Consider the following 13,153-nt stretch of genomic DNA (forward strand, 5'->3'; position numbering starts at 1 on the left):
TTATGCAGATATCGCGTGATACGGCAGATCGATCGATCATCGTCGTAATGGCTTTAAGAGGCAGACCGCTTCTTTGCGAAATCCCACGTGTTTATCCGGCGGCCGCGGCCACCGTAAACCCACCTCTGCAACAAGTTGTCGCAACCGGGTTGTCGACTTATTTCGATCGGTCCGTAATTACGCGCGCGGCGAATCGATCGGACGCGCGAGATGCGTCGCGTCTCGCGTCGCATCGCAAGAAGCGCGCGTCGAGAAAAAAAACCGCGTCTGTCCGACGAGTGACAGAAATGTACAATGTGCGTGCGTCCGTAAGCTTATCGCGGGATGTTGCGCTTCGCGATAAACCTCGTGACACATACGTACCGAGAAAATCAACGAAGCCGAATCGGCGCGATAATCTTTACGGAATGTCGAAGCGGCTGTTTCTCATTTTATAGTTATCTTTCAGCTATCTCGTCGGTACTTTTTTTATATAGTATACGTTTTTATATAGTACGTTTTTACATTCGTTTTATTTTAATAAAGCACTCTGTTTTATCTTCAACTAATATTTACAATTAGTGGAAATATAGCTATATGACGAGAATAGCTTTATATGTTTCATTATTTTATATATTTTACAAGTGTTGATTTAATTTAATTCTTGTAAATTCTCTTGCCAAAGGGCCCCTCTTTGATACCTACGCACACGTTAAGTTTTAATTACCTTTCACTAGATCCGGTTTTGATTCATTTATATAAAATACTAATATTAATGGCAAAGCTTTTTACCTCGCTTCTTTTACCTGTCGTGATATTGCTGTCGGAAAGATTGTGTTCAACGCGCTTTCACATAGTCGGCGGTGGGTAGAAATACGAGCGACAAAGAGAAAGCTGCAAAACTCAACGGAGAAAATAAAAGCTTTGAGCTCTGGCGGAGGAAAGTCGACGCGCCGTGTAAAAGCGAAGGCGGAGGAGAGGCTCGAAGAGAGGAAAAATATGTCCGCTCCCGGGGAATACAAAAGTCACCCCATCCATAGCCCCATCATTCACCACCCGCGGCAGCAAATCTTCAATTAACCGAGCGCGTTCTCGCCATACCTGCTTATTCCTTCCCGTCCTAAAGCGGTGCGAAAACTTCATAGACATCTTCTTGAGCAGGAGACGTAGAATCGATCCTACATGATCCGAGGTAGTACGGCGTTTTTCGACTTGTCGCATAATATTTTGTCTGTCTTCTCCCTCTGTCACCTTTTGCCAGCACTAGGCGAGTAAGTTTTCAAAAAAACATTTTCGCCCGATGGCCGCGAAACGCGAGAGATAGGCCGAAAGTAGCGAGATTATTTTTGCGCGAATATTTTTTCAAATGCCAGTCTTGCCGTTGTCGGTATTTTTTGCCGCAAAAAATATTTTTAGAAGATATTTGGTGGTAAATATTCTCCTTTTTTTTAGGGGGAGGGAAGAACAGACCATTTTTTCTTTCAGTTTTTTTGTTGTTGTGTATATTCAATAGGAATATCGCGAGGCAACCGTGGCTTTCGTACATTGCGAGCCTACGAGTGTTTTCGTGCAAGTACAGGAAAGTATAACAATATCCTTAGTTCCGGAAATGAGGAAAGACATAAGAAGGGGAAAGGAAATACTTTAAGTGAAGCATTGGGAGTCGAAAGAGAATCGTGTAACAATTGCGGAAGTGTACAGAAGTTCGGGGGAGGCCGCCGCCAACTATACAAGCGGCTCTGTCTCTCTCGTTAAAACTTTCAAAACTACTCCGGATGATGCAAATTACGTCGCCGCTTCCGGCACGGGAGAACGCGGAATGCAAGCAACCGGTCGGTCGGTCGGTGAGAGCGGGTGGATTGTTACAAAAGTTCGCGAATTATTCGAAAGAAGATACGAATTACGCTCCCGGCGTAATGTCGCTCGACTTGTTATACACAGAAACGCGGAAACGGTTAGACAAATATGAGAGTATCCTTGCGAGGAAAATATCCGCGCAGCGTCGAGCGTTTTCTCCGCGGTGCGCTCGGTTCTTTTTACATCGTGCTCGTTATATATGCACCTGGCAATTGTCGGCCGCATTTAGAAAGCTCTTTGATATTAAGTTAATATTAAAAAAGATAATTAAAAAATTTATTATAAGCGATTTTAGTGATTTTTGCCTTCATCTCGTTCGTCATATTATCGAATATTTATTATAGCTAGGTAATTATTATCTAAATTATTTGTCGCATTTTCGTATTAAATAAAAGTTTCTTTCGTTTTGTCAGCTTCCCTGTAGCACTATGTATATTACAATGGGGACCGAATGTTGCGAGTCGAGCTGCCGTAGTTACACCGTCGCGTTCACACGCGTATCACAACATATCCGACGTTGCGCAAAAATGGACCTTTAAATTCCGCGCGACGCCCTTTCGGCCTTGAGGCGCGATCGCTGCATTAGTATGCCGCCGCCATGTATAACACGAGCTCGGCAGCCCCCTTCTTCCACGCTGAAGAGCCCGAACATTATTCTGAAATATGACACCGAATGCCATTCGCCTCAGGTTACACTCGCTCGCTATACCGAGCGGATTTCGTATAAGGGAGATGCGAGAGGACTTGAATAAACCATTGCGGCATGCATCGGGGGGAAAGGAATAAGAAATTACACAGATCGTGCGGTTGTTCAAAAATTTAATTTTTGAATGCGATTAGCAACAAAAATCGAAAACGCGAGTATTACACGAATATTGTGTAATAATTATCTGTCATGTATAATTATAATAACATGTACCTCTGTTAGATTTGCAATCATAGGAATATTATTATAACAAGCGTTCAGATCTACAGGACATATTATTCTCCTTTTAACTTAACTTAGTTAAAAGCAAACTTTTTCCTTTTATTATACGATGATTTTGTTACTTAAGAACGCATTATAGAATTGTAGAATTGTTTGATGTGGACGACAAATGATTTTGTCAAAATTTTTGTTAAAATTTACAACGCTTCCTTGATATTTCTCGCTTCCCTCGGGCGCATTACAACCCAAAGACACGTCCGTGAACTCTAGAGTGTCTTCATCCGTTTTCCCGGATTACGGGCCGGGGACCCAGGAAAACCGAGATCGTTCCGTACACCGGAAGACGTATCTTCGCCGCGTGCTCCTGATAGTCCGAGATATAGCCGCGAATGAATTCGTAATATCCCGGAAGCTTAGCGTCCGTCGTCCCCGTCAGCGATCGTGAAGTATGACCGCGCGCGGTCGGGTTAAGCCGCTGCCGAAAAGAAACCCGGACGACGAGCTGCGATTTGATGAAGACGGTAGTCCTCGCGCGTTTTTTCTCTTTTTGTCCTGTACGGAAGATTTATATCTCGGACGTCTCGTTAGTGGCAGGCTACCGAACGATAAATCGGTATACCTCCCTACCACCGCGATTTTCATTTATCTTTTCGAAAGGTTCGGCGAAGCGAAAGCGTAAACGTCCAATTTGGCAATGACAATGAGAAAGTGCATAATAAAATCGACCGTTATTTTTGCGCCAATCTAATACGCTCATAGGATCATCGGAAGGATGTTTAAGGTAAATGTACCAATGCCGGGATACTCTCAGTTACCTCACCGGGGTCTGAGAGACCCTGCACGTTGTTAAAACGTGCAGGGTCTTTAAAACGTTCATAAAACCCTGTATCATTTTTTAGTCAGTACTACGTCAATTTGAAAAAAAGCAAATTTTTTCGCTTCTTCAGAAAAAATGTCGCTGAAGCTAGCAGCGGGCGCTAGCAGCGAAACGTCTCGCGGACAGGGTCGAATATCATGTGGGTTCCTCGGGGGGTACGAACGTATCGTAGGTTAATTACTATCGGCCGCTGGGCTTTTCTTAGATATAATTAATTAATGAAGATTTATTAATGAAGATTTATTAATGAAGATTTATTAAGAGCACGGAAGGTAACACGCGGGGTTTACACATAGATAAGATTTTGAGCATTAGAAACCGCTCTATTCCAGTCATCTCAATAACCTTCTTTCTTTTTCCCCTAAACTTCCTCTGTACTCTGAAATCTCTAACCTCGTTAAAGTTACGAAAGTATTTATGAATAGTAATCCGAATATCATTTTTACTCGAACCGATAAAGGCAATAGCACGGTAGCATTGGATAAAGAACTCTATAGACAAAAAATCACAGATATGTTATCGGACACAAACACATACACAAAAATTAATAAAGATCCAACACAAAAGCTTACAAGACAAATCAGAGTTACAATTGTGAGATGGAAAAATAAAAAATATATTTCAGGCCATAAATACAAACAATTATTATGCACTGATGGTATTCTTCCGAGGGCCTATGGATTACCAAAAATACACAAAACAGGATATCCTTTTAGAATTATCATTTCTTCTCTATTTGCGAGGGGACGCGGTTTCCTTTAATTGTTATTAATTTTTTATTAACCATTTATTCTCTAGCGGTCGACAGCAAAGAGCGATTCTCTCCAAATTTTTAGGGAATCACGTTCTTGTGATAACAAAGATCGAGAACGACCACTAGAGAATAAATTGTTAATAAAAAATTAATAACATATACATATATATATGTATATGTGTATAAACAAATGTTTTTTGTTGCTCCAAAATAGCGTAAAAACATTTTTGATAATAATCTTTGGAATAATAGTTACAGTTGCATAATATAATTATAATTACAACATAACTACCTATAATTGTTTTATTGTATGTCATAAATATTAACTGTATCAAATTGTTTAGTATGTTTATATATATGTTAATTATTGTTATATGTTAAAAATCATTTTTTTTTTAATCACGCGCGTGCGATACAGTGTGTCATTTTTACGGTTTTTACTCGGTTCTATGAGGCTGCGATCCGATTCACGCTCACAGTGCTAAAAGCACCGCTCTATCTATAGATGGCGCATTCATCTACCGACGAGTTACGGTTTCTACCCACAGGACGCGGAAATACTTGCCGCGCGGTAAGAAGCGACACAGTAGCCAATAAACTTTTGGTTCTTACGGAAAAGCGACACGTTGATTGGTTACCGCGTCACTTCTTGCCGCACAGGTCGGTGTAGTGTTCTAGTAATGCTGCGTTCCCACTAGACGCGACGCGCGACGCGTATAGTGGGAACGCAGCCTAAGAGTCAGGTTAGGAGAAGTTAGTGGAAGTGAGACAAAGCACATCCCGAAGTACGAGAGTGGGGAGGCTGTCTCTTTCGATGGTCGCGGCGTAATTTTTCGTTAATGGCGGACGGATTTGATTCGTAGCAAGCAAGAGCGGCCTTTTGTGCCTTGCGTTATCGACCTTTTATTACGAAGATCGCTGGCCGTATCGTGCCCTACAGGGAAGCGGGTGCTCAAATTAGAAGAAGAGGAAGAAGCAAGCAAGAGCAAGACACGTCGAAGGTGATAAAGCTAATTGCTCATGGCCAAGGCCACGGTTGATTCCATTGATTGGAATGACGATTCCATGATGGATAAAGGTATATATGTTATATTAATAATTGTATATTTGCATCGTTTCAATATTATATTTTCGACTTTTTTGATGACTGATTATTATAAATAATCATCTTTGTTGTGTATAACATGTTACTTCGGATTCTTAATGTTATGTTTCTATTGGGTTGTATATTGATCTCATATTTATTTACTTTTTTTTTACAAGAGTTTAACTGATCGATGAAAGTAAAGTAATATATTTGGCATGAATTTATATGGCTCTATTAGAGTTGACAAGTTATCAGTGTTAAAATATTAATATTTTTTTTTTAATATGCAGAAGGGATATTTTCTCTGATTTTTGTACTTTTTGTAATTTTTAGGTCTGTTCTTCAAAGCTGAACTAGTGTAATTTGATGCAGCCAGATAGAATATAAGGTTTCAGTATTAGACCCGGTTTTTTCAGCGTCGGATAACTTTAATTTTATGTTAAACTTACTTTTTTCTTTCTAAAGGGACAGTTAGAAAGAAACAAAAAGTTTAACCTAAGGTTAAAGTTGTTCAACGCTGACGAAACTTGGGCTCTCTTTTCCGTTTTGGAAATAAACTATCCAAAATGTTGCCGTCTTAATAGACGGCCATACTAACGCGTGGTCAATTTTGTGCGTAACGCCTCGGTTGGCGCAGTCAGTCATCTCAAAGTCAAGTTTACCTTTAATATTTTGAATGTTTTTGTTAACAATTCTGTTAACATTTCCCCGAAAAATATCTCGTTATAAATGTTTACAGTGTACACACAGTAAAAAACTAATTATTTGATATACGGCAACGTAATTGGCAACGATATATTACACATGTATTTAGTATGATAAAATTATGCACGTGCGTGTGTGATTAAGAGTCGTACTAAATCAATATCGAAGTACTAGAAACTTGTATCGCGAGCAGTTCTTATTATTTATGCTTACGTTCGCTACGTCACACACCTTGTTTCAAGTTAAATAAAAGCAATAATATAAAGAAAATGACAAGTCGATGTTTGAATAAACTTGGAATTGAGTAGTCAGATAGTAGTCAGTGCGCCAACCGAGCTGATAACATGTAAAGTTGACCACGGGCTAATAAGGCCATTTATTAAGATTGCAAGCTTCGGACTATTTATTTCCAAAACGGCTGAAAGAATAAAATACTGATATTCTATATTCTTCATCTATTCATTCAATAAGTTTTAATTCATTTTAATTCAGTTATATTATTTATTACAAAACTCAAAATACGAAGAAAAGTCTTTTAGTCGCACTTTTTATATCTATGCAAATTCCTAAAATAAATTATTATAGAAGTTTCGTGTACACTCTACTTAATCAGTTTACGTTTATTTATTACTTCATTAATCACATTTTTAGACGTTATTTTTGGTTTTTTTAAGAGACTTAAAATATGTTATAATTTATGTCCAATATAGGCATAACACTTTTACGGAGACGACCGGGAAAAGCGGCATTACAGCGCTCACGCGCTAAATGTAGAGAGCGTAGAAAAGAACGTTGGCTTGCTGCAATTAAAGAGAATGAGGAGCCTCAACAGCAGCAACAGGAGCAACAACAGGAGCAACAACAGGAGCAACAACAGGCGCAACAACAGGCGCAACAACAGGCGCAACAACAGGCGCAACAACAGCAGCTGCAGCCGCAACTGCCACAAAATGCGCGCATGTTGGAGCTGCATAAACAACTGGAGAATATACAAAGACAAATACGAGAGGAGTCACGAGGCCGATATAATTATGGTGGTCGCGGTCGTGGTCGCGGACGCGATCGTGATTGTGGTCACGGTCGTGGTCTTGGTCGTGGTCGTGGTCGTGGTCGTGGCCGTGGTCGTGGACGTGGCTGTGGCCGTGGCGACCAACAAATTATAATCTATGAACTACATACTAATATTTATTTATAAAATACATAAACATTTTTTTATATTTCTAACATTTTTATTTTTTTAAGTCTTTGTAATAAACTGTTTTTTTTATTTTATTAAAATAAATTACTAAAATGTAATTGTGTGTATTTCTTGCATAAATATTTTAGAGGTAAAATTAGGAAAAAAATAATTCCCTGAAATAAAAACTCTCGCAAGATTGGTTCCTTTACAGTTTCTGAATCTAGGTATATAATAATAAAAATGTTTTGCTTGCACGGTTCGTATGGCTTTTTATAATTTTAAACTTTTTATATTTTTTTGTGATGTTATTTTATTTATACTTATCGTTTCAATTAATTTATTACGTCATTTTTTTCATGTTAAAATCACATTTATATTTGTTACATGATAGCTTATTTACATTCTGTTTTACAGTATATCTAAATAGGAAAAGAAAAACAGTTAATCTGTATTCTTTAAATAAAGTAATAATATTATATTTGCAAAGATTATAGTTTAACAAGTACTAATATAAGTATCAAGAAAGTCATTTTAATATGTCGTTTAATAATTACTGAAATTAGCTTGTTTTTGGTATTATTAGTGATTATTTATTAAATCTATATAATTAATTATTCTCACACGTATATGCTGCTCTTTCAAGAGAAAACTCAATATTTTGGGCAATAATAATATTAATTATAAAAAGGAATTAAATAAACATAAAAATGACGTTTAATTTTAAGTATGTTATCAACATTATATCTCACTATTTGTCCTTGATGCCGACATCAGAAACGCGGCGTTCTCATCCTTTGGCGAAAAATAATGATATATGAGCAATCAAGTATAACGAGCGTAAATGCATTACATATTCTCCTAGGCGTTTTATGCGTATTACGTATAGCAATCTCGATATCGGTGCAATAATAATATATATTATATAAAATTATGACTCCCTCCCTCCCTCTCTCCCTCCCTCCCTCCCTTCCTCTCCCCCCTCTCTCTCTCTCTCTCTCTCTCTCTCTCTCTCTCTCTCTCTCTCTCTCTCTCTCTCTCTCTCTCTCTCTCTCTCTCTCAAATAAATTTAAAAGTATATAATAAAAATTAGATAAATAATCGTATACTTTAAATTAAATCAAAATCATATATTTTTATTTATTAGAATATATATTATTGTCATAATATAGTAAAACAAATGTAATTAAAAATATAAATTAGATTATTGAAATAATATTTTACAACCAGCTAATAATAACATGTATTAATTTATGTATATATAACTTAAAATAGAAAAAAGTATAGAAATTTATATCATGATCTTTATATTATTATATTATCTATATTATTATATATTTATCTCTCAATCAATAGAAAGAATAAAATCAAAAGGTATAAATTAAGGCATAAATAAAAAGGTACACATTTATTTCATTTATTTACACTTTATTTTCTTACTCATTATATACAAAATAAGCAAGTAAATACAGCAGTTCACGCTCCTATACAGTCATTGCGCGAACGCTTTAGTATAATAGTGATTCAGCGCTCTTCATCGATCTATTTTTTATTAATTTTACTACTGTTTTGTCTTATGATTGCGTAGTATCAATTGCAGTTTACGATTTGAATTTCACTTGTGAATATTACGCGAACGCTAATTTAACAAAAAGTTTCTGAACAATAAATACATAAAAAAAAGATTATATAATAACAAATGCAGTTCACGACTTTACAAGATTATTCCGCGAACTATCTATTAATTATTAATTTTACTACTGTTTTGTCTTATGATTGCGTAGTATCAATTGCAGTTCACGATTTGAATTTCACTTGTGAATATTACGCGAACGCTAATTTAACAAAAAGTTTCTGATTAATAAATACATAAAAAAAAGATTATATAATAACAAATGCAGTTCACAACTTCACAAGATTATTCCGCGAACGCATATCAATTCTCTTAACACTTATAGATGTACCAATCATTTATATAGGTATTTAAAAAATTGTTTTAAAGTAGAAATAAAAAATTAATGTATAAGTAAAAAAATTGAACAAAATGGAAAAATTAAGAAATATCCGCAAATAGTAGGGATCACTTTAGTAAAAACATTAATTATTTAATTGATTTTTGTAATAGTATAACAGATATTAGTATAACAGGTATTAGTCGCAATAAAGCTTATTATAATAAAAAAAGTGTGCAAGTGGAAACTTGCACATTGCTAACTCATAGTCTTTAAGTGCATTGCAAGTAGAAACTTGCACATTGCTTCCTCATAGTTTTTAAGTATGCAAATTATAAATTTGCACGTTGCTTAATCAACATTTTATTTCGCTCATAAAGCTTCCTTTATGAGGAAGCCAAATTAATAAATATCTACTAATAATTATGCATAAAAAAATAGGCTTCCTCATAAGAGGAAGCTTTATGAGCGAAATAAAATGTTGATTAAGCAACGTGCAAATTTATAATTTGCATACTTGTTTTAATTCATATTTATTGATTGTAAATCAGATTTTGTACAGAGTTGTGCGCAGTATTCAAGTGTGCTTGAAAAACCACTTGGTGGACCTCTTACCATTCGTGATTTAGTATTGAAACTAATATCTCGACTTTTGGCTGTTTTTGCGTCGTCGCTATCGATGAGACAGGCCGTATACTCTGACTGTGTCTGCTCGACTTTTTTCGGTTCTGCAGCAGCTATAATATATCGCGCTATACTTTTCCTCGCGATCAGCATATCATCCTGCTGAATACGTGCGAAGAACCAGTCGCTATCGTGTACCCCCAAGTGCAAACGTGAACAGTGCAGTCTCTCCAGATGGAATTCTTCTTCCATTATTTGTCACGTTCTGATGCGGTATATCGTCTGGGCAGTATAACTGCCACTCTTTCCAATCAGGAGGAGTCCTCTGTACATTTAACATTTCGCGATCAATCAAAGAAATATAGGAATCAATTATAATTTGTGGTGGACGGCCATGAAGTGAGTCTATATATAAAAATAATTTGTCTCTGAAATTGATAATGAGTAGTGACCAATGAGAATTTTTCATGATGGGCAATAGCCATACATTGTAATTGAGAACACCGGTACGTGACAACCATTTTTGGAACCCTTTACTTATTTTACCTATTTCTAACATTCGCAGGGTACAAAAGATATCAAAAAATATTATTGAAGAACCTCGAGCTCTTGCATCGTCCGTTATCGCTGCAAAGAAAGGATTCATTATGCTGTCGTCGAACCACTCGTCGAAACGAATACTTTTGCAATAATCTTTGTATAAGTATGCAATAATCAAATTAAATCCGTTTCAATTTTCACGTAATGTCGGTAAGAAATTATGCGATTTTTTTTTTAAACCGCATCGTGGACTTTGCAAAAAAAAATGAAATGACAGTTAACAAAAATTTAATAATAATAATTAAAGGAAACCGCGTCTTGTCGCAAATACTTGCTGAATCGTTTTGTTATCGCAAGAACGTAATTCCCTAAAAATTTGGAGAGAATCGTTCTTTGCTATCGGTCGCTGCTGGATAAATTATTAATAAAAAATGTATAACAATTAAAGGAAACCGCGTCCCCTCGCAAATACTTGCTGAATCGTTTTGTTATCGCAAGAACGTGATTCTCTAAAAATTTGGAGAGAATCGCTCTTTACTATGTTCTACAGTTATTTATCGAATAATCTATAACAATTAAAACATATTTTTATATCAAACCGATGAAAAAACAGTTTGAATATTGTCAAAAAAAAAATATATATAGATATATTTAATCTTCATTAATTAATTATATCTAAGAAAAGCCCAGCGGCCGATAGTAATTAACCTACGATACGTTCGTACCCCCCGAGGAACCCACATGATATTCGGCCCTGTCCGCGAGACGTTCCGCTGCTAGCGCCCGCTGCTAGCTTCAGCGACATTCAGAAAAACAAGTTTTTTTTTAAATAACATTTACATTTTTTAATTTGGAATAATCTAACTTACACAGTCTTGTAGATCTTTAAAAGATGTATCGATTTAAAAAAAAGACGTCAAATTGATGCATTTGTCTTAAAGATACAAGCTGGAGAAGACGACAGGGGTCTCTCAGATCCTGGTGAGGTAACAACAGGTAGTGAAAACGTAAGGTAACTGAGGGTTAAGACCTATATGGCTACGTTTACACCCAGCGACCTGATCGCGGCCTGACCTATATTGTGACCCGAAGTAGGTCTAGTCATCATTTGTTTACACCGAAAGAGACCTAAAAATTGACGGGATCGTATTTGGGATCGCCCTGAATTGCAGCGAATCCGAACAAGCAAATAAAGCTTTTAGGACGCGTCGCGCGTGATCGCGCGTTTACATCGCAAATGATAACGGCCTATTTCAGGTCGGGTCACTAAAATACACGGCCTGTCCTGAAGCCAGGTCCGGTCGCCTATCAAGTGTTTACAGCAGGCGGCCTAAATAATTTAGGTCGAATTTGAGGTATAGGCCGCGGCCTAAATTCAGGGTGTAAACGTAGCCTATGTCTGGACACCTTTATCATTTTAGTTTTTAGACAAGTATAACGTGAATTAAAATCAAAGATAAAAATATAATACAAAAATATTTTTATCTTTGATTCTTTGATTTTAATTTGCGTTATAACTTATTTAAGGACTAAAATGATAAAAATGTCCAGACATAGGTATGTGTCCAGGCATGTGTACATTTACCTTACCGCGGAAGAGAAGATATCGCTTTTTGAACCGCGCCTTCGCGAGTCGAATGCGTTTATTAAATATATCGACGATGAAACCGCGACAAAGCGAAAATACATCTCTCGCGAAGCCGGGGCGTTCTCAGATCGCGAGGGGGAATTACACAAACAATGATAGCATACCTAGAATAGCTGAGTTTACGGCTGTGCGCAGTTATTCCCGCGGATTCGATACGCCGGCTTAGCCCCGACTTACCGGGAGTTACTGCCGATGCGGTACTACCTAGATATAGCAGTAGATATACGGAATATATTTCTCTCGCAGGATAAGGCCATTTCGTAATACAGTCTCGATATCAGGGTAAGGGGATATCCTATGTTGTACCGCGTACAAGTATGATATCGCCGACATTCAGCGTGTGGACTTGAATCGCGGTATTCGCGATAGCGTTTATTTTACGGCGGCGTAAATGTACAATATAAGCTCGGCGGATATTTATTAATCATCAAACAGTAGTAATTACAGACAATTGCGTGAAAATGTATTTAATATTGTCGAGGAAAGATAAAAGAGCGATATCGAAACAACGTTACTTTTTTTTTCGCGGAAAAGACGCTCGTATAAAGTGCCGTAACAATATGAATGTAATGCAGGGATTACTTCTTGAACTCATTCCAAGCAATGTCCGTGATTCCGGGAATAGGATTTCGGGAAGTTTGATCCCGACGAAGGAGGTCGTCTCACGAGATAAAGAAATCGTTCAGTCGATCGGCTATTGCCAAATCGCCGAGCGAGGTCCATGTCCGCTCCACGTTTTCTGTTTGATTTCTTGATTATTATCCGCCTGAAACGCATGCCTTCCTCCGACGAGACCAATTCCGAATTTCGTTCCTCGGAAACGAGTAGTTCCTCGAATCCAGCGCTTTTATCGCTTTATAGCGGTCGGGCGGAAAGGATGCATAATTTTTCCCGATTGATGTGCAACGAGCAATGCATTATGCATTTCCGACATTAAGTATCGTATGTCGCGATAAAACACAGCTGAAAAAGACAGCTTCGATGGAAATTTAATATCGTTTAATAGTGGATAATAAATTTTGAAG

General features: G+C 37.1%; 2 protein-coding genes across 4 annotated transcripts in view; both read left to right on the top strand.

The window, feature by feature from the left end:
- Positions 1-13,153, top strand: part of Twin (CCR4-NOT transcription complex subunit 6-like twin) — a 152,176-nt gene that overhangs the window by 94,491 nt on the left and 44,532 nt on the right. The window lies entirely within an intron of this gene.
- On the top strand, positions 601-7,483 carry LOC139773615 (uncharacterized). The gene is made up of 2 exons (XM_071708166.1): positions 601-5,473; positions 6,898-7,483. The coding sequence occupies exons 1-2, from the start codon at positions 5,416-5,418 to the stop codon at positions 7,380-7,382; spliced, it is 543 nt and encodes a 180-aa protein (XP_071564267.1). The 5' UTR covers positions 601-5,415; the 3' UTR covers positions 7,383-7,483.

This window comes from Temnothorax nylanderi, unplaced genomic scaffold, assembly GCF_030848795.1.
Source record: "Temnothorax nylanderi isolate EJ_2023f unplaced genomic scaffold, tnyl_v1.0 TNYL_tig0065_pilon, whole genome shotgun sequence".
Taxonomy (NCBI): Eukaryota; Metazoa; Arthropoda; class Insecta; order Hymenoptera; family Formicidae; genus Temnothorax; species Temnothorax nylanderi.

Coding starts and splice junctions, on each gene's coding strand:
- LOC139773615 (XM_071708166.1), top strand. CDS start 5,416: ATGGCCAAGGCCACGGTTGATTCCATTGATTGGAATGACGATTCCATG. Junction 5,474..6,897: donor CGATTCCATGATGGATAAAG/GTATATATGTTA, acceptor TGTCCAATATAG/GCATAACACTTTTACGGAGA.